This window comes from Telmatherina bonti (genome assembly GCF_933228915.1).
Source record: "Telmatherina bonti genome assembly, chromosome: 14".
Lineage (NCBI taxonomy): Eukaryota > Metazoa > Chordata > Actinopteri > Atheriniformes > Telmatherinidae > Telmatherina > Telmatherina bonti.
In genome coordinates, this window is record NC_136612.1 from 4969186 (window position 1) to 4994595 (window position 25410).

General features: G+C 47.3%; 2 protein-coding genes across 6 annotated transcripts in view; one reads left to right on the forward strand and one right to left on the reverse strand.

The window, feature by feature from the left end:
• Positions 1 to 15341, reverse strand: part of ap2a1 (adaptor related protein complex 2 subunit alpha 1) — a 54655-nt gene extending 39314 nt beyond the window's left edge. For all 5 annotated transcript variants that reach the window (XM_079252959.1, XM_079252958.1, XM_079252957.1 and 2 more), the window contains exons 1-2: positions 14591 to 15341; positions 10374 to 10585 (exon numbers count right to left, since the gene is read on the reverse strand). In XM_079252959.1, coding sequence (XP_079109085.1) covers positions 10374 to 10585; positions 14591 to 14657 — 279 coding nt within the window. In that variant the 5' untranslated portion in view covers positions 14658 to 15341. The remainder of the gene's footprint in view (positions 1 to 10373; positions 10586 to 14590) is intronic.
• A 2767-nt stretch (positions 15342 to 18108) lies between these two features.
• On the forward strand, positions 18109 to 24014 carry prmt1 (protein arginine methyltransferase 1). The gene is made up of 10 exons (XM_079252856.1): positions 18109 to 18181; positions 19952 to 20047; positions 20117 to 20272; positions 20347 to 20410; positions 20478 to 20620; positions 21082 to 21169; positions 21326 to 21441; positions 21524 to 21674; positions 22021 to 22142; positions 23460 to 24014. The coding sequence occupies exons 1-10, from the start codon at positions 18155 to 18157 to the stop codon at positions 23541 to 23543; spliced, it is 1047 nt and encodes a 348-aa protein (XP_079108982.1). The 5' UTR covers positions 18109 to 18154; the 3' UTR covers positions 23544 to 24014.
• The last annotated feature ends 1396 nt before the right edge of the window (positions 24015 to 25410 follow it).

Genomic DNA, 25410 nt, shown 5'->3' on the forward strand with positions numbered 1-25410 from the left:
AACGTTTCTGAATAAACAACGTGTGTCTGGATTGTCACTTTACTGAATAAACAACGTGTGTCTGGATTGTCACTTTACTGAATAAACAACTTGTGTCTGGATTGTAACTTTACTGAATAAACAACGTGTGTCTGGATTGTAACTTTACTGAATAAACAACGTGTGTCTGGATTGTAACGTTTCTGAATAAACAACGTATGTCTGGATTGTAACGTTTCTGAATAAACAACGTATGTCTGGATTGTAACGTTTCTGAATAAACAACGTGTGTCTGGATTGTAACGTTTCTGAATAAACAACGTGTGTCTGGATTGTAACTTTACTGAATAAACAACGTGTGTCTGGATTGTAACGTTTCTGAATAAACAACGTGTGTCTGGATTGTAACGTTTCTGAATAAACAACGTGTGTCTGGATTGTAACGTTTCTGAATAAACAACTTGTGTCTGGATTGTAACTTTACTGAATCAACAACGTGTGTCTGGATTGTAACGTTTCTGAATAAACAACGTGTGTCTGGATTGTAACGTTTCTGAATCAACAACGTGTCTGGATTGTAACTTTACTGAATAAACAACGTGTGTCTGGATTGTAACTTTACTGAATAAATAACGTGTGTCTGGATTGTAACGTTTCTGAATAAACAACGTGTGTCTGGATTGTAACGTTTCTGAATAAACAACTTGTGTCTGGATTGTAACTTTACTGAATAAACAACGTGTGTCTGGATTGTCACTTTACTGAATAAATAACGTGTGTCTGGATTGTAACGTTTCTGAATAAACGGGTGTCTGGATTGTAACGTTTCTGAATAAACAACGTGTGTCTGGATTGTAACGTTTCTGAATAAACAACGTGTGTCTGGATTGTAACGTTTCTGAATCAACAACGTGTGTCTGGATTGTAACGTTTCTGAATCAACAACGTGTGTCTGGATTGTAACGTTTACTGAATAAACAACGTGTGTCTGGATTGTAACGTTTCTGAATCAACAACGTGTGTCTGGATTGTAACGTTTCTGAATCAACAACGTGTGTCTGGATTGTAACGTTTCTGAATAAACAACGTGTCTGGATTGTAACGTTTCTGAATAAACACCGTGTGTCTGGATTGTAACGTTTCTGAATCAACAACGTGTGTCTGGATTGTAACGTTTCTGAATCAACAACGTGTGTCTGGATTGTAACGTTTCTGAATCAACAACGTGTGTCTGGATTGTAACGTTTCTGAATAAACAACGTGTGTCTGGATTGTAACTTTACTGAATAAACAACTTGTGTCTGGATTGTAACTTTACTGAATAAACAACGTGTGTCTGGATTGTAACTTTACTGAATAAACAACGTGTGTCTGGATTGTAACGTTTCTGAATAAACAACGTGTGTCTGGATTGTAACGTTTCTGAATAAACAACGTGTGTCTGGATTGTAACGTTTCTGAATAAACAACGTGTGTCTGGATTGTAACGTTTCTGAATAAACAACGTGTGTCTGGATTGTAACTTTACTGAATAAACAACGTGTGTCTGGATTGTAACTTTACTGAATAAACAACGTGTGTCTGGATTGTAACTTTACTGAATAAACAACGTGTGTCTGGATTGTAACTTTACTGAATAAACAACGTGTGTCTGGATTGTAACTTTACTGAATAAACAACGTGTGTCTGGATTGTAACTTTACTGAATAAACAACGTGTGTCTGGATTGTAACGTTTCTGAATAAACAACGTGTGTCTGGATTGTAACGTTTCTGAATAAACAACGTGTGTCTGGATTGTAACTTTACTGAATAAACAACGTGTGTCTGGATTGTAACTTTACTGAATAAACAACGTGTGTCTGGATTGTAACGTTTCTGAATAAACAACGTGTGTCTGGATTGTAACGTTTCTGAATAAACAACGTGTGTCTGGATTGTAACTTTACTGAATAAACAACGTGTGTCTGGATTGTAACTTTACTGAATAAACAACGTGTGTCTGGATTGTAACTTTATTGAATAAACAACGTGTGTCTGGATTGTAACTTTACTGAATAAACACCGTGTGTCTGGATTGTAACGTTTCAGAATAAACAACGTGTGTCTGGATTGTAACGTTTCAGAATAAACAACATGTGTCTGGATTGTAACGTTTCTGAATAAACAACATGTGTCTGGATTGTAACGTTTCTGAATAAACAACGTGTGTCTGGATTGTAACGTTTCTGAATAAACAACGTGTGTCTGGATTGTAACGTTTCTGAAACAACGTGTGTCTGGATTGTAACGTTTCAGAATAAACAACGTGTGTCTGGATTGTAACGTTTCTGAATAAACAACGTGTGTCTGGATTGTAACGTTTCTGAATAAACAACGTGTGTCTGGATTGTAACTTTACTGAATAAACAACGTGTGTCTGGATTGTAACTTTACTGAATCAACAACGTGTGTCTGGATTGTAACTTTACTGAATAAACAATGTGTGTCTGGATTGTAACGTTTCTGAATAAACAACGTGTGTCTGGATTGTAACGTTTCTGAATAAACGTGTGTCTGGATTGTAACTTTACTGAATAAACAACGTGTGTCTGGATTGTAACTTTACTGAATAAACAACGTGTGTCTGGATTGTAACTTTACTCAATAAACAACGTGTGTCTGGATTGTAACGTTTCTGAATAAACAACATGTGTCTGGATTGTAACGTTTCTGAATAAACAACGTGTGTCTGGATTGTAACTTTACTGAATAAACAACGTGTGTCTGGATTGTAACTTTACTGAATAAACAACGTGTGTCTGGATTGTAACGTTTCTGAATAAACAACGTGTGTCTGGATTGTCACTTTACTGAATAAACAACGTGTGTCTGGATTGTCACTTTACTGAATAAACAACGTGTGTCTGGATTGTAACTTTACTGAATAAACAACGTGTGTCTGGATTGTAACTTTACTGAATAAACAACGTGTGTCTGGATTGTAACGTTTCTGAATAAACAACGTATGTCTGGATTGTAACGTTTCTGAATAAACAACGTATGTCTGGATTGTAACGTTTCTGAATAAACAACGTGTGTCTGGATTGTAACGTTTCTGAATAAACAACGTGTGTCTGGATTGTAACTTTACTGAATAAACAACGTGTGTCTGGATTGTAACGTTTCTGAATAAACAACGTGTGTCTGGATTGTAACGTTTCTGAATAAACAACTTGTGTCTGGATTGTAACTTTACTGAATCAACAACGTGTGTCTGGATTGTAACGTTTCTGAATAAACAACGTGTGTCTGGATTGTAACGTTTCTGAATCAACAACGTGTCTGGATTGTAACTTTACTGAATAAACAACGTGTGTCTGGATTGTAACTTTACTGAATAAATAACGTGTGTCTGGATTGTAACGTTTCTGAATAAACAACGTGTGTCTGGATTGTAACGTTTCTGAATAAACAACGTGTGTCTGGATTGTAACTTTACTGAATAAACAATGTGTGTCTGGATTGTAACGTTTCTGAATAAACAACGTGTGTCTGGATTGTAACTTTACTGAATAAACAACGTGTGTCTGGATTGTAACGTTTCTGAATAAACAACGTGTGTCTGGATTGTAACTTTACTGAATCAACAACGTGTGTCTGGATTGTAACGTTTCTGAATCAACAACGTGTGTCTGGATTGTAACGTTTCTGAATCAACAACGTGTGTCTGGATTGTAACGTTTCTGAATAAACAACGTGTCTGGATTGTAACGTTTCTGAATCAACAACGTGTGTCTGGATTGTAACGTTTCTGAATCAACAACGTGTGTCTGGATTGTAACGTTTCTGAATAAACAACGTGTGTCTGGATTGTAACGTTTCTGAATAAACAACGTGTGTCTGGATTGTAACGTTTCTGAATAAACAACGTGTGTCTGGATTGTAACGTTTCTGAATAAACAACGTGTGTCTGGATTGTAACGTTTCTGAATAAACAACGTGTGTCTGGATTGTAACGTTTACTGAATAAACAACGTGTGTCTGGATTGTAACGTTTCTGAATCAACAACGTGTGTCTGGATTGTAACGTTTCTGAATCAACAACGTGTGTCTGGATTGTAACGTTTCTGAATCAACAACGTGTGTCTGGATTGTAACGTTTCTGAATAAACAACGTGTCTGGATTGTAACGTTTCTGAATCAACAACGTGTGTCTGGATTGTAACGTTTCTGAATAAACAACTTGTGTCTGGATTGTAACTTTACTGAATAAACAACTTGTGTCTGGATTGTAACTTTACTGAATAAACAACGTGTGTCTGGATTGTAACTTTACTGAATAAACAACGTGTGTCTGGATTGTAACGTTTCTGAATAAACAACATGTGTCTGGATTGTAACGTTTCTGAATAAACGTGTGTCTGGATTGTAACGTTTCTGAATCAACAACGTGTGTCTGGATTGTAACGTTTCTGAATCAACAACGTGTGTCTGGATTGTAACGTTTCTGAATCAACAACGTGTGTCTGGATTGTAACGTTTCTGAATCAACAACGTGTGTCTGGATTGTAACGTTTCTGAATCAACAACGTGTGTCTGGATTGTAACGTTTCTGAATAAACAACGTGTGTCTGGATTGTAACTTTACTGAATAAACAACGTGTGTCTGGATTGTAACGTTTCTGAATAAACAACGTGTGTCTGGATTGTAACGTTTCTGAATAAACAACGTGTGTCTGGATTGTAACGTTTCTGAATAAACAACGTGTGTCTGGATTGTAACGTTTCTGAATAAACAACGTGTGTCTGGATTGTAACGTTTCTGAATCAACAACGTGTGTCTGGATTGTAACGTTTCTGAATCAACAACGTGTGTCTGGATTGTAACGTTTCTGAATAAACACCGTGTGTCTGGATTGTAACTTTACTGAATAAACAACGTGTGTCTGGATTGTAACTTTACTGAATAAACAACGTGTGTCTGGATTGTAACTTTACTGAATAAACAACGTGTGTCTGGATTGTAACGTTTCTGAATCAACAACGTGTGTCTGGATTGTAACGTTTCTGAATCAACAACGTGTCTGGATTGTAACTTTACTGAATAAACAACGTGTGTCTGGATTGTAACTTTACTGAATAAATAACGTGTGTCTGGATTGTAACGTTTCTGAATAAACAACGTGTGTCTGGATTGTAACGTTTCTGAATAAACAACGTGTGTCTGGATTGTAACTTTACTGAATAAACAACGTGTGTCTGGATTGTAACGTTTCTGAATAAACAACTTGTGTCTGGATTGTAACTTTACTGAATAAACAACGTGTGTCTGGATTGTAACGTTTCTGAATAAACAACGTGTGTCTGGATTGTAACTTTACTGAATCAACAACGTGTGTCTGGATTGTAACTTTACTGAATAAACAACGTGTGTCTGGATTGTAACTTTACTGAATAAACAACGTGTGTCTGGATTGTAACTTTACTGAATAAATAACGTGTGTCTGGATTGTAACGTTTCTGAATAAACAACATGTGTCTGGATTGTAACGTTTCTGAATAAACGGGTGTCTGGATTGTAACTTTACTGAATAAACAACGTGTGTCTGGATTGTAACGTTTCTGAATAAACAACGTGTGTCTGGATTGTAACGTTTCTGAATAAACAACGTGTGTCTGGATTGTAACGTTTCTGAATAAACAACGTGTGTCTGGATTGTAACGTTTACTGAATAAACAACGTGTGTCTGGATTGTAACGTTTCTGAATAAACAACGTGTGTCTGGATTGTAACGTTTCTGAATCAACAACGTGTGTCTGGATTGTAACGTTTCTGAATCAACAACGTGTGTCTGGATTGTAACGTTTCTGAATCAACAACGTGTGTCTGGATTGTAACGTTTCTGAATCAACAACGTGTGTCTGGATTGTAACGTTTCTGAATCAACAACGTGTGTCTGGATTGTAACGTTTCTGAATAAACAACGTGTCTGGATTGTAACGTTTCTGAATCAACAACGTGTGTCTGGATTGTAACGTTTCTGAATAAACAACTTGTGTCTGGATTGTAACTTTACTGAATAAACAACTTGTGTCTGGATTGTAACTTTACTGAATAAACAACGTGTGTCTGGATTGTAACTTTACTGAATAAACAACGTGTGTCTGGATTGTAACGTTTCTGAATAAACAACATGTGTCTGGATTGTAACGTTTCTGAATAAACGTGTGTCTGGATTGTAACGTTTCTGAATCAACAACGTGTGTCTGGATTGTAACGTTTCTGAATCAACAACGTGTGTCTGGATTGTAACGTTTCTGAATCAACAACGTGTGTCTGGATTGTAACGTTTCTGAATCAACAACGTGTGTCTGGATTGTAACGTTTCTGAATAAACAACGTGTGTCTGGATTGTAACTTTACTGAATAAACAACGTGTGTCTGGATTGTAACTTTACTGAATAAACAACGTGTGTCTGGATTGTAACGTTTCTGAATAAACAACATGTGTCTGGATTGTAACGTTTCTGAATAAACGTGTGTCTGGATTGTAACGTTTCTGAATCAACAACATGTGTCTGGATTGTAACGTTTCTGAATCAACAACGTGTGTCTGGATTGTAACGTTTCTGAATCAACAACGTGTGTCTGGATTGTAACGTTTCTGAATAAACACCGTGTGTCTGGATTGTAACTTTACTGAATAAACAACGTGTGTCTGGATTGTAACTTTACTGAATAAACAACGTGTGTCTGGATTGTAACTTTACTGAATAAACAACGTGTGTCTGGATTGTAACGTTTCTGAATAAACAACGTGTGTCTGGATTGTAACGTTTCTGAATAAACGTGTGTCTGGATTGTAACGTTTCTGAATCAACAACGTGTGTCTGGATTGTAACGTTTCTGAATCAACAACGTGTGTCTGGATTGTAACGTTTCTGAATAAACAACGTGTGTCTGGACTGTAACGTTTCTGAATCAACAACGTGTGTCTGGATTGTAACTTTACTGAATAAACAACGTGTGTCTGGATTGTAACGTTTCTGAATCAACGACGTGTGTCTGGATTGTAACGTTTCTGAATAAACGTGTGTCTGGATTGTAACGTTTCTGAATCAACAACGTGTGTCTGGATTGTAACGTTTCTGAATAAACGTGTGTCTGGATTGTAACGTTTCTGAATCAACAATGTGTGTCTGGATTGTAACGTTTCTGAATCAACGACGTGTGTCTGGATTGTAACGTTTCTGAATAAACGTGTGTCTGGATTGTAACGTTTCTGAATCAACAACGTGTGTCTGGATTGTAACGTTTCTGACAGCTCCGATCCACACAGGGAAGGAGTTCAGTAGGAAAAAGATTGAGTCATCGTGAGGCTGCTGACTGAACACTTCCTGTTCCGGAGTTCACCATCCACCACTGGGTTAGCCAACGAGCAAGTCACACCAGAGCAGGCAGCGTATTATACAAGCAGAAGAACACCAGTCTGAGAGGTTTCTGAAGGCATTAAGCAGGAACATCCTTCATGAAACTTTCCATTGACATCAGCTGTTCTGTCCTGGAGAGGGAACTGGTCCGGGTCTGAATCAGCTGATCCGTGCAGGAATGGATCATCTGTAGACCTGAATCCCACCTGGATACGTAACAACAGTGTGTAGGAACTAGACAATCGCTGACCTCCACGCCTCCTCCTGCTGTTGGGAATGTCACGGGAAACGCCGTGCTGGCAGGACCCAACATGGCGGTCATGTTGAACCGTGGCTCTCCGAGCGACATGGAAACGTCCTGGCAGCTTGGTCTGACAGACATGAGAGCCTGAAACTGGCCTCCGGACTGCTCTGGGCACCCTGTTCTGCTGTGGTGTGATCCAGGACTCGGTACAGATGGGGCTGCAGTATTCTGAGTCTGCTGCTCGACTCAAACTAATGCCAGCTTTAAGATGTGTTCCAGTCTCCACTAGAGGAGGCGCTGCACCGAGAACTACGACGGAAACTGGTTCATCTACTGGTAAACGCAGAAAATCTGCTGGTCTGGGTCTGGGGTTGATCCGGTTTCTACCAGAACTTCACACATTTACATATCATTTAAAATGTCAAAGGAGACCGGAGTTCTGCCTCGAGCCGACTGCAGCATCGTGTTCATGCAGGCATTCCTGCCCCCTACCTGTAGACGAGCCCCAGCATTCCTGCCCCCTACCTGTAGACGAGCCGCTGCATTCCTGCCCCCTACCTGTAGACGAGCCGCTGCATTCCTGCCCCCTACCTGTAGACGAGCCGCTGCATTCCTGCCCCCTACCTGTAGACGAGCCCCAGCATTCCTGCCCCCTACCTGTAGACGAGCCGCTGCATTCCTGCCCCCTACCTGTAGACGAGCCCCAGCATTCCTGCCCCCTACCTGTAGACGAGCCGCTGCATTCCTGCCCCCTACCTGTAGACGAGTCCCAGCATTCCTGCCCCCTACCTGTAGACGAGCCCCAGCATTCCTGCCCCCTACCTGTAGACGAGCCGCTGCATTCCTGCCCCCTACCTGTAGACGAGCCGCTGCATTCCTGCCCCCTACCTGTAGACGAGCCGCTGCATTCCTGCCCCCTACCTGTAGACGAGCCGCTGCATTCCTGCCCCCTACCTGTAGACGAGCCGCTGCATTCCTGCCCCCTACCTGTAGACGAGTCCCAGCATTCCTGCCCCCTACCTGTAGACGAGCCGCTGCATTCCTGCCCCCTACCTGTAGACGAGCCCCAGCATTCCTGCCCCCTACCTGTAGACGAGCCGCTGCATTCCTGCCCCCTACCTGTAGACGAGCCCCAGCATTCCTGCCCCCTACCTGTAGACGAGCCGCTGCATTCCTGCCCCCTACCTGTAGACGAGCCCCAGCATTCCTGCCCCCTACCTGTAGACGAGCCGCTGCATTCCTGCCCCCTACCTGTAGACGAGCCCCAGCATTCCTGCCCCCTACCTGTAGACGAGCCGCTGCATTCCTGCCCCCTACCTGTAGACGAGTCCCAGCATTCCTGCCCCCTACCTGTAGACGAGCCCCAGCATTCCTGCCCCCTACCTGTAGACGAGCCCCAGCATTCCTGCCCCCTACCTGTAGACGAGCCCCAGCATTCCTGCCCCCTACCTGTAGACGAGCCCCAGCATTCCTGCCCCCTACCTGTAGACGAGCCCCAGCATTCCTGCCCCCTACCTGTAGACGAGCCGCTGCATTCCTGCCCCCTACCTGTAGACGAGCCCCAGCATTCCTGCCCCCTACCTGTAGACGAGCCGCTGCATTCCTGCCCCCTACCTGTAGACGAGTCCCAGCATTCCTGCCCCCTACCTGTAGACGAGTCCCAGCATTCCTGCCCCCTACCTGTAGACGAGTCCCAGCATTCCTGCCCCCTACCTGTAGACGAGCCCCAGCATTCCTGCCCCCTACCTGTAGACGAGCCCCAGCATTCCTGCCCCCTACCTGTAGACGAGCCGCTGCATTCCTGCCCCCTACCTGTAGACGAGCCCCAGCATTCCTGCCCCCTACCTGTAGACGAGTCCCAGCATTCCTGCCCCCTACCTGTAGACGAGCCGCTGCATTCCTGCCCCCTACCTGTAGACGAGTCCCAGCATTCCTGCCCCCTACCTGTAGACGAGTCCCAGCATTCCTGCCCCCTACCTGTAGACGAGTCCCAGCATTCCTGCCCCCTACCTGTAGACGAGCCCCAGCATTCCTGCCCCCTACCTGTAGACGAGCCCCAGCATTCCTGCCCCCTACCTGTAGACGAGTCCCAGCATTCCTGCCCCCTACCTGTAGACGAGCCCCAGCATTCCTGCCCCCTACCTGTAGACGAGTCCCAGCATTCCTGCCCCCTACCTGTAGACGAGCCGCTGCATTCCTGCCCCCTACCTGTAGACGAGTCCCAGCATTCCTGCCCCCTACCTGTAGACGAGTCCCAGCATTCCTGCCCCCTACCTGTAGACGAGTCCCAGCATTCCTGCCCCCTACCTGTAGACGAGCCCCAGCATTCCTGCCCCCTACCTGTAGACGAGCCCCAGCATTCCTGCCCCCTACCTGTAGACGAGCCCCAGCATTCCTGCCCCCTACCTGTAGACGAGCCCCAGCATTCCTGCCCCCTACCTGTAGACGAGCCCCAGCATTCCTGCCCCCTACCTGTAGACGAGCCGCTGCATTCCTGCCCCCTACCTGTAGACGAGTCCCAGCATTCCTGCCCCCTACCTGTAGACGAGTCCCAGCATTCCTGCCCCCTACCTGTAGACGAGTCCCAGCATTCCTGCCCCCTACCTGTAGACGAGTCCCAGCATTCCTGCCCCCTACCTGTAGACGAGTCCCAGCATTCCTGCCCCCTACCTGTAGACGAGCCGCTGCATTCCTGCAGCTATCTACTGACACACCGGTTCCACAAGCGGAGGACTTACGATCTGTTTCTCTGTGTACTTGTTGGAGCTCAGCAGGTTAACGGCCTCCATGTGTCCAAAGTCAATGTCATGGCCGAGCAGGAAGATGAAGAGCAGCTTGCAGACGTACTTCTTCTTGCTGTATCCATCCAGAGCCTTGTCTCCTTTAAACTTGGAGCGGATGTTGGCCAGCTCCTTGTTTATCCGCTTTATCTCCGCCTCCTTGCTCTTACCTGAGCAGAGACACAAACACAGCTTCAGCATGTAAACGGGGGGCACGTTGGACACGCCATGTAGACGGGGGGCACGTTGGACACGCCATGTAGACGGGGGGCACGTTGGACACGCCATGTAGACGGGGGGCACGTTGGACACGCCATGTAGACGGGGGGCACGTTGGACACGCCATGTAGACGGGGGGCACGTTGGACACGCCATGTAGACGGGGGGCACGTTGGACACGCCATGTAGACGGGGGGCACGTTGGACACGCCATGTAGACGGGGGGCACGTTGGACACGCCATGTAGACGGGGGGCACGTTGGACACGCCATGTAGACGGGGGGCACGTTGGACACGCCATGTAGACGGGGGGCACGTTGGACACGCCATGTAGACGGGGGGCACGTTGGACACGCCATGTAGACGGGGGGCACGTTGGACACGCCATGTAGACGGGGGGCACGTTGGACACGCCATGTAGACGGGGGGCACGTTGGACACGCCATGTAGACGGGGGCGGGGCACGTTGGACACGCCATGTAGACGGGGGCGGGGCACGTTGGACACGCCATGTAGACGGGGGCGGGGCACGTTGGACACGCCATGTAGACGGGGGCGGGGCACGTTGGACACGCCATGTAGACGGGGGCGGGGCACGTTGGACACGCCATGTAGACGGGGGCGGGGCACGTTGGACACGCCATGTAGACGGGGGCGGGGCACGTTGGACACGCCATGTAGACGGGGGCGGGGCACGTTGGACACGCCATGTAGACGGGGGCGGGGCACGTTGGACACGCCATGTAGACGGGGGCGGGGCACGTTGGACACGCCATGTAGACGGGGGAGGGGGCACGTTGGACACGCCATGTAAACGGAGCGCACGTTGGACACGCCATGTAAACGGAGCGCACGTTGGACACGCCATGTAAACGGAGCGCACGTTGGACACGCCATGTAAACGGAGCGCACGTTGGACACGCCATGTAAACGGAGCGCACGTTGGACACGCCATGTAAACGGAGCGCACGTTGGACACGCCATGTAGACGGGGGCACGTTGGACACGCCATGTAGACGGGGGCACGTTGGACACGCCATGTAGACGGGGGCACGTTGGACACGCCATGTAGACGGGGGCACGTTGGACACGCCATGTAGACGGGGGGCACGTTGGACACGCCATGTAGACGGGGGGCACGTTGGACACGCCATGTAGACGGGGGGCACGTTGGACACGCCATGTAGACGGGGGCACTTTGGACACGCCATGTAGACGGGGGCACTTTGGACACGCCATGTAGACGGGAGGCACGTTGGACACGCCATGTAGACGGGAGGCACGTTGGACACGCCATGTAGACGGGAGGCACGTTGGACACGCCATGTAAACGGAGCGCACGTTGGACACGCCATGTAGACGGGGGCACGTTGGACACGCCATGTAGACGGGGGCACGTTGGACACGCCATGTAGACGGGGGCACGTTGGACACGCCATGTAGACGGGGGCACGTTGGACACGCCATGTAGACGGGGGGCACGTTGGACACGCCATGTAGACGGGGGGCACGTTGGACACGCCATGTAGACGGGGGGCACGTTGGACACGCCATGTAGACGGGGGGCACGTTGGACACGCCATGTAGACGGGGGCACGTTGGACACGCCATGTAGACGGGGGCACGTTGGACACGCCATGTAGACGGGGGCACGTTGGACACGCCATGTAAACGGAGCGCCCGTTGAACACGCCATGTAAACGGAGCGCCCGTTCGACACGCCATGTCACACATTGCAGTGAAAGACAGACGCCATCTCTGGAAATCCGGAGCTTTTTTTCAACTCCTGCTTGTGCTGGACGTCTTCAATTCTCTCCAGCCTCAAAGCAACACGTGTAAAGGGCTCGTGAGAGGCAGACCCACGGAACACGTCTGGATTTATCATATTACACACGTCTGACGTGTCTCCCAGCCTAAACAGTAAATCACAATGACCTTCTCTACATTTCTGCTTTCAGTCTTAAATGTTTGACTGAAGTCAAGAAGGAGAGCGGTGATGGTTGTTACTGCAGAGGCGGGTCGGGGTGAAAGACGCGCCAAACAGAACATTTAACCCATTCAGACGCCTCACAGGAGACCAGTAGGTCCTGCTTCTACCAGCCAGATTAGACACCATCTCCACAGACTAAAGCGTCGGACGTTCCAGCTGCTGGATCAAGAAAAACTCTTAGAACCAGAACACATCAACATGTTTATGGATCTCAGACGGTTCACACATCAGAACCAGAACACATCAACATGTTTATGGATCTCAGACGGTTCACACATCAGAACCAGAACACATCAACATGTTTATGGATCTCAGGGATTTCAGAATAAAAACGCTGGCTAAATATTCCACAAGCTAAACTCTGCAGGACACCTCAGACCAGGTTCTCCTCTTTTTTCAGACGGAGAGAAAGAAAAGCAGAGTCTGGAAGAAGAGTGGAGCCTCAACACAAAGACATCCATGTCGTACCTTCTGTCACCTGGAAAGGCTTTTCACAGCAGCATATTCCCTCCCCCCCCATGCAACAGTTCTACACCAGAACCACATCTGGGTACTTCTTCACCCAACTACTCATGCAGAACGCCAAATTCTCTCATGTACCGACCAGTACAAACTGGTTCATTCTTACTGACCAGTATAACCTGGTTGTTAGATAAAACCATCGCAGGAACACACCAGTCAGGATGTCCCCACCAGTCCGTGTGGACATCTTGACTGGTGCCCTATCCGCCACGATGCAGACATACAAGCCCTTTAGGAAACATCTCTGTTCTGGATCCGAGGCTTTCAGAGGACAGACTCCAGATAAAGAGAACAGGCTGACCTGCACCACCTGCTGCCATGTCACTGGAAACATGAGCAGAAACATGCTTTACTATCAGTGTTGTCACAACAGAGCAATGATTAGCCGTGTCTATCTACCAGCCTTCGCTGCTGTTTACTCCTCACCAGCCACACACAACCCACTACAGTTACACTAAATACATTATTTACTCCCAAAATGACAGGTTTCAGACCCTGGGACACAAAACAAACCATCCTACCCCAGTCCTTGTTTATGTTCCTGTTAACTCCACAACCAACAGCATCAGCTAGGTGTGTGGTCCACAACACGCTAAATACCCAGAACCAGCATCATTTCCAGGTCTGGTTCAGCAGCGACAGGTCCCAGATCCGTTAACTAAGCCAGGACCAAAGAAGACCAGTACCATGTCCAGACGAGCCCTGAGCAGGGCACAAGTAAAACATGGGGAAAAGCCGGTGGTTTCAGGAGTAACTTAAGGAGTTTTCAGTGAGTAATGGGATGCTGGAGGGGGGGGGTCCCAGTCCTGGGACAGGTCTACTGGGACTACTAAAACTCAATAAAACCATCTAATACCCTAATACCTACAAGTCCCTTCTGTGTGTTTCCCTTCTTACTCATCCATCCAAGCTGGACTTCTGTTGTCCAGTCCATTCAGGCCGTTAAATGGACCTCTTGTCTCAGTGTTGCTAAACATGGTACATGTTGTATATTTATGTACATACAAGTACATATATCAATCAAATCAAAGATATTTTATTCTTCCCTGAGGGGAAATTCATATGTACATATGACTATGTACATACATGTAAATACATGTACATATGACTATGTACATACATGTAAATACATGTACATATGACTATGTACACACATGTAAATACATGTACATATGACTATGTACATACATGTAAATATGAGTATGTACATGTATGTACATACAGATACATGTACGAACATATATGTTGAGGAAACAGGCCCTGCTTCCTGCTGCATGGGGAAATGATCCGCACCAGTTACCAGCCTGGAAACGAGTTGATTTGCACCCAGTACCACCGCGCCATCCCCCCATTCTGGGCCAAACACCAGTAACACCAGTAAAACCAGTACAGCCATCTGACCTTGTCAGCTGTAAATGAACCAGATGGGAACGAAGTGACTTACAGTTTCTGATGTCCGAGATGAAGACGGCTAATCCCCGCATCCCGTCTCCTTTCGACACAGCCGGCATGTTGGCAGCTGTCTGTCCTTATTCCGCCCTGATCAGTAAAACAGAGCCGCTGGGTAGCCGCTCGCGCTGCTCGGTCGCCGCTCGCGCTGCTGGATGACGGCCAACCTGACGTTAGGAAGCTAGCTGCTTCGCGTCGCTCCTTACAACCTATGGCCGGCTGGCTGATGTCTGACTAAACACACTCGATGCCTGCGGCTGCTCAGCTCAGTTAACATTTATTAAATCCACCGGATAGCAGGAAAAGTTCACGTTATCCTCCTTAGCTGGCTAGCTTCCGTTGCTACGGCAAGCTAACGTTATTTCATTCAATCCTTCTCTAGACAGGGTCCAAAGCGAAGCTTAACACCTACACTTATAACCCGCCAAACCTAGAAATGGTCACTGTTGTAAAGGTCTGCCAGATCAACGCGGTTAGACGCGTTTATCAACTGATGGCCCGTTAATTTAGTGTTAAGTTACTTCGAGTCGCGCACCGTTAAGCTAGCTAGCCACCTAGCATGCTAGCAGTATCCTACAGACAGCGGAGTCCATCAGCAGCTGGCCGGATAATTCTCTACTGTCACTTCAGTCAGGCGGCGATATAAAGCCACAGCTTTCACCCTTTCTCTGTACCGCAGCTAAACTCGGCTGGAAATGTTTGACTTCTATTCCTGACGTCCAGTTTCCTCTCACGGCTCGGGAAGGCTCGTGACACGGGAAGAGCGTGACCGCGCGCCGCACCGTGAACCCGCACGCTATTTGATGCTGGCCAGCGGGCCGAAGGACGCAATCCTCTGTAAAATAGAAAAATTGTGCCAATCGTTTTTATCGAATAAAATAGTTTGTGTTGGTTTTGTTTGGGAAATATGATATATTAAAACGTGCTTTATATGCTTAATCTGAAGTCATGCAGCCCACTTTGAAAATAGTCTTGTTTGTCTGTGCCATGTTTGTGTTGGATTGTGCTGAATTTTTGGTTATTTTGGGCGACAATGAGGGAGGGGTGAGTAACTTCAGTTCATTTGGACGACGAATTCCCTCAGATTAACCATACAAAGAATATTTTAATATTAAATATTTCAAATTTTCAGCGCTTAACAATTGGAATTATTTTCGTAAACCTTTATAGAGGATTGGGCGAAAGCTTCATGTAAGATGGCACTGATGTGGTGGATGGCACTGTGTGTAAGACAGTGAACTAAGCTAATAGTACAGGGAACTAAGCTAACAGTACAGGGAACTAAGCTAATAGTACAGGGAACTAAGCTAACAGTACAGGGAACTAAGCTAATAGAACAGGGAACTAAGCTAATAGTACAGGGAACTAAGCTAATAGAACAGGGAACTAAGCTAATAGTACAGGGAACTAAGCTAATAGAACAGGGAACTAAGCTAATAGTACAGGGAACTAAGCTAATAGTACAGGGAACTAAGTTAATAGCACAGGGAACTAAGCTAATAGCACAGGGAACTAAGCTAACAGGGAACCAAGCCCACAGTGTACTAAACTAATAGCACAGGGATCTAATCCCACAGTGAACTAAGCTAATAGCACAGGGAACTAAGCCAGTTGTGAACTAAGATAATAGCACAGGGAACTAAGCAAAGCGCGTAACTTTTTAGCTAAATTCGAAGAATGGAAGAGCCAGTTGTTGTCTGTGTGATAATTAATCAGGATCTGTTTCTTGTGGGAGCACACATAAACCCAAATGACAACATATCAGGGAAAAATATTAAAAATACAATTTAGAAAACGTCAGGAGGCTATGTCAAAAGTACATGAAAAAAAAATACATTGATTTGCTAATTTAACAAATCTGTCTTATCTTCTCTTAACTGTGATGAAAACCACCTATACTGTTGTTAAAATGGATTTTATTTTAAATGTATTTGACAATCAGGATTTTGTGTTCTGGATGCTGTGGTGCAGTCTTGGCTGACACAGCTCTACATCATTACCTGGACATTGGGGACAGTGCCTCTGGACTGGCAGACTGGGGGGTGGTCCCCCTTTTCAAGAAGGTTGACCAGAGGGCGTGCTACAACTACAGAGGAATCACACTCCTCAGTCTTCCCGGTAAGGTCTGTTCTGGGGTCCTGGAGAGGAGGGTCCTGGGGGGGAATTCTGGATTGAGTCAGAGCAGTGTGGTTTTCGTCCTGGTCGCTGAACAGTGGACCAGCTCTATACCCTCTTCAGGGTCCTGGAGGGGGCATGGGAGTTTCCCCAACCAGTCTACATGTGCTTTGTGGACCTGGAGAAGGTGTTCGACTGTGTCCCCCGGGGGGTACTCCGGGAGTATGGGGACCCCCTTGTACGAGCTGTCCGGTCCCTGTACGACAGGTGTCACAGCTTGGTTTGCATTGCCGGCAGTAAGTCAGATTAATTTCCAGTGGGGGTTGGACTCCCGCAAGGCTGCCCTTCGTCACCGATTCTGTTCATGATTTTTATGGACAGGCTTTCTGGGCATAGCCAAGGTGTTGAGGAGATCTGGTTTGTTGACATCAGGACTGGGTCTCTGCTCTTCGCAGGTAATGTGGCTCTGTTGGCTTTATGTTGTTGTGATCTCTTGCTGTTGCTTGTGTGATTTGCAAGTGTGAATTGGCTGAGATGAGAATCAGCACCTCCAACCTCCCATGCTGGAGGGATTATATCTCTCGGCTGGCCTGGAAATGCCTTGGGATCAACCATGACAAGCTAGTTAAAGTGACTGGCAGAGGGAGGCTGAGTTTCCCTACATTTTTCAAAATGTTTGCACTTTGTTTTATTGTGATAAGTAACTGTGATCAACAATCAAAGATATAATTATTAAATGACTGTAAAATTTCAGGCTAAAGTGTTGGTATCCTTACCAGTCATACTTGGCCTGGGCTTACCTGGTATGGGATCGAAATGGCTCGATTCCAAAATTTGCATTATCACCTGGGTGAACCGCCAAGTTCCCCCAAAATGGCAGAAAAAAGAAAAAAAAAAGCCACAGTAATGTCACTTTTTAAGGGACCAAAAGTGTCAGTATCAATATGAATATTAACTGAAAGTAGAAACTAATTGTATCAGGTGCAGAGGAAACCATTATACCCAAGGCTGGATTGTCCAATAGACATTATGGCCACAGGCCCAAGGGCCCACGCCCACTTGGGGCCCATGGTTGGGGAAACACCAGCAATTTGGACATGAAACAAAATGTACATAAACGCCAGATAGTTACACCACAGTGTCTAGTGTCTAGCTATTGGTATGATTGGCTGAGAAATGTTAGAAATGTTGTTCCACATGTATCATTCACAATTTTCGAAATGTTGTGGTGGGTTAGGGGCCCCCTGGAACGTTCCCACGGCCCAGGCGCACTTTTGATCCGGCCCTGGTTATACCCGTAGACTTGGGTCATTGGGAGCTCCGGGGCAGCCAATAGGCGGCGCCACGGACACTGAAGTCCGCCAACTAGCACAAAGTAGAAGAAGACGAGTCGGGAGGGAAAAGGAGTAGTAGAAGAAGAAACCGACGTCGTGAGGAGATCGAAATGGCGGTGCCAGCAGAAAGGATGGAGGTAAGCTTTTACAGCAGGACCCACGAGGCGTCCCGCGTGCAGCCGTCCGGCGCTGCCTTCAGTCTGTTTGCGGTTTGTCTGTGTTGGTCTCAGGATTTGGTGGTTTTCCTTTATGTTTAGCCAGCAGACATGATGCTTCCATTTTAACTTCGCATCTTCAATAATCCCGGTTCGGTCTGGTCCGGTTCGGTTCGGTCTGGTCCGATCCAGTCTGGTCTGACGCTCAGAGTGGATTAAATAAAAGCATTTAAATGTTACCACGTGTCTCTGGCTGTGTGACGGTGGGAGCTAGCCGCGGCTAGCCGGGATGCTGCTAGCCGCGGCTAGCCGGGATGCTGCTAGCCATTGTTAGCTGGTGCGTCACGCTGCCGGCGGTGGACCGCGTGGAGACTAACGTGTTGGGAAGCTAGTTAGCTGGTTGCTCTCCCAACTAGAGTTAACTAGCAACAGGTTTAGTCTTCAGCTTATCTGCTTCTAGTTTAGGATGTAACGCTTTACTAAAAGTCAGATTAGTGATGCCACGATAGTTTAGCAGCAATACAAGTCTGATTAGTTTAGCTAGTTAAATCTGTATGTTTGATGCAGGAGGTCAAACCCATGTTAGTTTTGGGCCAGATGTGATGCAGTTTTATACCAAGCGAACTGGATCAGTAGAAAAGTTAAAAAGCTGTAAAAACTTTTATCCCAAAACAGGAAAATTATCAAAATTCATTAATTTTCTGAAGCTGCTTAATCCCAGTAAGGGTCGCGGGGAAGCTGGCTGATGTCCCTGAAATTTCTGTATAAAAATAAGTTAAAACTATGTTTGACCCCCAGTTTATCATCATTACCATATTTATTGCCACCTATAAAATCCCACGCATCCATAAAACCTGTAAAGTCTTCGTCCAGGTAAAGAACTGTTTAATGATCAGAGGGATGAAGTTACACGCATGTACGTTTCTACATGTTTGTCATCCCACCACCTGCCCTGTGGTCATGCAAACTGAGCATGTTGTCCTCCTGCAATGTTTTATATTCATACAGAAATGTTCAGACTTTCCAGGTTATTTATTTTCACCAGATTTATTATTTTATTAAAATGTTATTGAGACCCTTACTGGAGACGGTGTGGAACCAGTAGAGCAGCCGGCTGATGGGAAGAATCCTGGTTTCCTCTCTGGAAATGTGTTTCTGGGTGGTAGAACTCTGAAAACTGACAGAAAACTACTAAATATGTTCCTAGATGCAAACATAGCAGGAAACGACTGAAACCAGCTTGTATTGATCACTGGATGAAGATTGGGTGCGATATTTACACTGTGGGGAAGATGTCTTCTGCCCTTAAACTGGAAAAGTTTTACCCGTCCTCGTTTCCTCTTCCCCTCGACATTGTCATGAGGAGTGTCCATCCCGGGGTCGGGTCCCGGAGCGGGTCCCGGGTCCCGGGTCCAGCTGGGATCATTAAAGAGAACAGATCTGCCAGGTTCTTTGATGCTCTCCAGCTGTGGTGATCCGTCTTTCCTAAATGAAGCGGACTAAGTGCTACCTGGTTTCTGGTCCAGACGCGGTTTTTGTTGTTGACTTGCTGTTCTCAAACTGGACAAAAATTTAGAACATGAAGCGAGGTGGAGCGAACTTAACCAGAAAGCTGTGAAACCAGCAGAGACGTGTGTATTAAAGTGTTTTTCTGCTGCCATCGGCTACTTTCTTGTCTAGTTGGAGGTTAAAGCGGATTAAGCATGGAAGTTCTGCTAGTTGCCGCCGGTAACCGTCTTCTTCTTTGTTGAGGTTTCTCAGGGAGAGACATCGGTCAAGCCTGCAGCTGAAGACATGACGTCCAAGGATTACTACTTTGACTCTTACGCCCACTTTGGGATCCACGAGGTAAAGGACTTGTTGACTTGTGTTGACCTGAAGCGGTCTGGGTTCTTCATGCTTGTGTTGTCGCTCCAGGAGATGCTGAAGGACGAGGTGCGCACCCTGACCTACCGCAACTCCATGTTTCACAACAAGCACCTGTTTAAGGACAAGGTGGTCCTCGACGTGGGCAGCGGGACCGGCATCCTCTGCATGTTTGCTGCTAAAGCTGGAGCTAAGAAAGTCATTGGGGTAGGCGCGCGTGTGTGAAGGGGGGTGGGGGGAGGGGAGTCTGAGCCGCCGTTAAACTTGTCTCTGGTCACCAGATCGAGTGCAGCAGCATCTCGGACTACGCCATCAAAATCGTGAAGGCGAACAACCTGGATGACGGTGAGTAACGTGGAGGGGGGTGTGTCTGGGTTGATGCAGGTAAAAGTCACCTGTCTCGTGTCTGCAGTGGTCACCATCATTAAAGGGAAGGTGGAGGAAGTGGAGCTGCCGGTGGATGACGTAGACATCATCATATCAGAGTGGATGGGTTACTGTCTGTTCTACGAGTCCATGCTGAACACCGTCATCTACGCCAGAGACAAGTGGCTGGTGCGTGCGTGTGTGTGTGTGTGTGTGGGGGGGGGGGGGTCAGAAACTGAACTTGGATCTACAACAGTTTCTTCTTCTCAACAACAATCTCATTCACAACTATGGTTCCGACAACCGCGGGGTCTACACGTCCGGTTCCGCGGGGTCTACACGTCCGGTTCCGCGGGGTCTACACGTCCGGTTCCGCGGGGTCTACACGTCCGGTTCCGCGGGGTCTACACGTCCGGTTCCGCGGGGTCTACACGTCCGGTTCCGCGGGGTCTACACAAAAAAAGTTGAACAACATTAGAACCTACGTTTACATGCTCTTCCTCACATCGTCCCCATCGGCTTGCTGTGAGGTCTTACAACACGGTTTTTCTGCACATCTAGTCGGACCCCGGAGTTAAAGGGTTAACTGGTACTGGAACAGCTGGTCTCTGTGGTTCTGAAAGCCTCTTTGTCCCGTTTGTCCCCCGCAGAAACCAGACGGACTCATTTTCCCCGACAGAGCAACTCTGTACGTCACTGCCATCGAAGACCGGCAGTACAAGGATTACAAGATCCACTGTGAGTACTGGTTCTGACCCGTCAGGACCCATCAGGACCTGTCCTGACCTGACACTCCCAAAGCACCAGACTGGTTGTTCTCCACCAGGAAACGTTCTGGTCAGAGGAACGTAGCTAGCGGCGTATGTTGGTTCTCACGTGTGTGTTCCTCCTCAGGGTGGGAGAACGTGTACGGGTTCGACATGTCGTGTATAAAGGAGGTGGCCATAAAGGAACCGCTGGTGGACGTGGTGGATCCTAAACAGCTGGTCAGCAACTCCTGTCTGATCCGGGTGGGTAGACAGTCACACTGGTGTGTGTGTGTGTGTAACCCGTGGTGTGTGTGTGTGTAACCCGTGGCGTGTGTGTGTCCAGGAGGTGGACATCTACACGGTGAAGGCAGAAGACCTGACCTTCACGTCGCCGTTCTGCCTGCAGGTGAAGAGGAACGACTACATCCACGCTCTGGTCACCTACTTCAACATCGAGTTCACCCGCTGTCACAAGAGGATCGGCTTTTCCACCAGTCAGTGGCCGTTGTCATGGAAACAAGCATGTTGTTGTCGTTCCCAGCCGCTCCGTCTGCTCCGAGTACAAACCGCGTTTTCCACACCGACTCCAGAACAAACCGGTTCTGTCTAAGTTCTGAGATCAATGATCCTAAACCGCCACCAGATCCCAGAGCGCCCAGTTCCTCAGACACGCTGGTCCCCATGTCCATGGCGTCCTGCAGGGGTCTGTAGCCTTCTGGCGGTAGAACCTTCTGGTAGGAGGTGCTGGATGGTCCTGAGACCAACATGCAGGTCTTGGCTCGGCGGACGGGGCGCTGTCCATCCAGCTGCAGGCGTTAACGTCCCATCCTTCGTCCTCAGGTCCAGAGTCTCCGTACACCCACTGGAAGCAGACGGTGTTCTACCTGGACGACTACCTGACGGTGAAGACGGGCGAGGAGATCTTCGGGACCATCGGCATGAAGCCCAACGTGAAGAACAATGTAAGTGGAGGTGATGATGATGACAATAACGGTGACGATGATGACGATAACGGTGACGATGATGACAATAACGGTGACGATGATGACGATAACGGTGACGATGATGACAATAACGGTGACGATGATGACTGATGATGACGATAAGTGACGATCATGATAACAGTGACGACGACGATAACGGTGACGACGACGATAACGGCGACCATGACGACGATAACGGCGACCATGACGACGATAACGGCGACCATGACGACGATAACGGTGACGATGACGATAATGACGGTGACGATAACGGTGACGACGACCATGACGACGATAACGGTGACGATGACGACGATGACGGTGATAACGATGACGATAACGGCGACCATGACGACAATAATGGTGACGATGATGATAACGATGATGATGATGATAACGGCGACGGTGATAACGATGATGATGATGATGATAACGATGATGATGATGATGATGATAACGGTGATGATAACGACGATGATGACGATGACGGTGATAACGATGATGACGATGACGGTGATAACGATGATGACGATAACGGCGACCATGACGACAATAATGGTGACGATGATAACGATGATGATGATGATAACGGCGACGGTGATAACGATGATGATGATGATAACGGCGACGGTGATAACGATGATGATGATGATGATAACGATGATGATGATGATGATAACGGTGATGATAACGATGATGATGATGATGATAACGGTGATAATGGCGATGACGATGATAACAGCGATGATAACGGTGACGACGATGATGGTGACGATAATGGTGATGACTGTGATGACTGTGACGACGACTATAACAGTGACGATGATGACTGATGATAACGGTGACTATGATGACGGCGACTATGATGACGGCGACTATGATGACGGCGACTATGATGACGATTACGGCGACTGACGACGATTACGGCGACTGACGACGATTACGGCGACTGATGACGATAACGGCGACCGACGACGACGATAACGGCGACTATGACGACGACGATAACGGCGACTATGACGACGACGATAACGGCGACTATGACGATGAGGACAATAACTGTGACGACGATAACGACGACGATGATAACGGCGACTATGACGATGATGACGATAACGGCGATGACGATAACTGTGACGATGATAACGGTGACTATGACGATGATGACGATAACGGCGATGACGATAACTGTGACGATGATAACGGTGACTATGACGATGATAACGGCGACTATGATGATGATGACAATAACCGTGACGACGATAACGATGCTGATGCTGACTGTCCTGTTTCCAGAGAGACCTGGACTTCACCGTAGACATCGACTTCAGGGGTCAGCTGTGTGAGATGTCCAAGACTCTGGAGTACAGGATGCGCTAGCCGGCGGCTGGTTCCAACTGGTCTGAAGCTCCGCAGCAACATTTTAAAGACATATTTTTCATAATTTTCTTATTCAGACATTAACAGTATTTAAGATATTTCCACACTGAGTTGTTCTCTGTGCAGTCTAACGTGTGCGCGATGTTTGTGCCCGACCTGCTGCTGCTTCTCCCAACCATCCTCACCGTTTAGTGGCTGCCAGCTTCCCAGTTTACCAGCTTAGTTTCATCCCAGTAAGACATAGAACCGTCGTGGTAACCGCTGGCAACGCTGCTTCCACTGTTTTTCCTGATTCATGTAATCAAACAGGAACTCTTTCATTTGGAATAAAATGTAGATGTTGGAGCTGGTTAGTCGTTAACCCAGTTTACCTGCAGCTTCCCACAGCGGGCTGCACTGGACTCATCACGTCTTCTTCTTTTGTATCGTTTCATCTGCTGCTTTTTAAGAAAAATAAAATATGGAATAGTTTCTGCTTTTGTCCTTTATGAACTTGTTCAACCGAAGACATTTTTCCCAGAATGCAGAGGGACCAGGCGGCTGCCGTCTGTCCAGTTTACCGGTTTTCCAGTGTGTCCCGCGCTGAGGTGGCGTTACCAGGATGAACACCAGCAGCCTGACGACCCAGCACAGACTGGGAAATTTATGAGTCAATCTGTCCTGAGTTTATCTTCATATTGCAGTTAATATATTCAGAAAGTTTGCATTTAAAAATATCTACATTATATTTTTTGTGTAAATTTACTAAAATATTTTATTTCCTGTGAAAACGTTTTACTTCAGACCTGCATTCATTTCATATTTCACCGCTCTGCCAGCACATCTCGTCTCCTAAAACCATGGTAACATGAACCACCCCAGGTCAGTAACCATGGTAACAAACATGTTTAATGAAAATACACAAAATCAAAAGTTTTTCATGAATAAAAATGGAGCCGGCTGACCGCCGTCGTCATGGCGTCGCCTCCCAGCATCTCTGCCGTCTGAACAGGTCAAACGTGGAGGTGGCCGGTCGAACCGTGGGGACGGGCTGGCGGGTGGCGGGCTCTTCCTCCTGTGGGAGGGGCTTCTGTCTGGGTTGGTCGGAAGTCCTGAAAACAAGGAGGGAGGGGGCCTCCGATGTCGTAGCGACCAGAGGGATGCAAGGGGGCGGAGCCAGCAGAAGTTTGTCTTGTAGGACCTGACTGATCAGCTGGTCCTCCTGAACGCTGACACTGACCAGAGAGGTGAAGAGCTTCTGTGAGCGAGAGACATTCACCACTACAGAGAGAGAGAGAAGGGGGGGGACCAGAACCGATTAACCGGACCGATGATGCGAGCCTCGTCTGCTGGAACCCGGAGGACCGGTACGAGTCAGCTCGAGTGACTCCCCTCCAGATCAGACAAACCCTAAACGTGACATCACTGGTTCATGACAAATCCTCCAATCACGTGCTGACATGGAGCTTTAGCTGGTTGCTATGGAGACAACGACCATGACAAACAGATTACCTTCAGCAGCCCTGGCATCGATGAGGTGTTTGGTCCTCTCTGACCTCTGTAAGGTCCCCTGAACGGCTTTCTCGGAGTCAAATTCTTCTCCCTGCAGAACAGGATAGGTGGTCACCAGCTGAACACCCCCCCCACCACCCCAACCAAACCTGATCCCTGAGGAGAAACAATAAGCAGAGTGAACCTTCAGAGACAGTAGCTCAGCCTTCAAAGCCAGGCTGGTGTGGAGCTGCGCCGTGTCCAGGCAGCTGGGGTCTGGACTGGATGTAGCAGCTGGAGACGGACGGCAGGAAGCTAAAAGGTTTTACAGAGAAGAAGAAAACAATAGATAAACACTTATAAACCTGAAGCTACTGCACTTAACACGAGGCTGGAC

Coding starts and splice junctions, on each gene's coding strand:
- prmt1 (XM_079252856.1), top strand. CDS start 18,155: ATGGCGGTGCCAGCAGAAAGGATGGAG. Junction 20,048..20,116: donor CCCACTTTGGGATCCACGAG/GTAAAGGACTTG, acceptor TTGTCGCTCCAG/GAGATGCTGAAGGACGAGGT. Junction 20,411..20,477: donor GGCGAACAACCTGGATGACG/GTGAGTAACGTG, acceptor TCGTGTCTGCAG/TGGTCACCATCATTAAAGGG.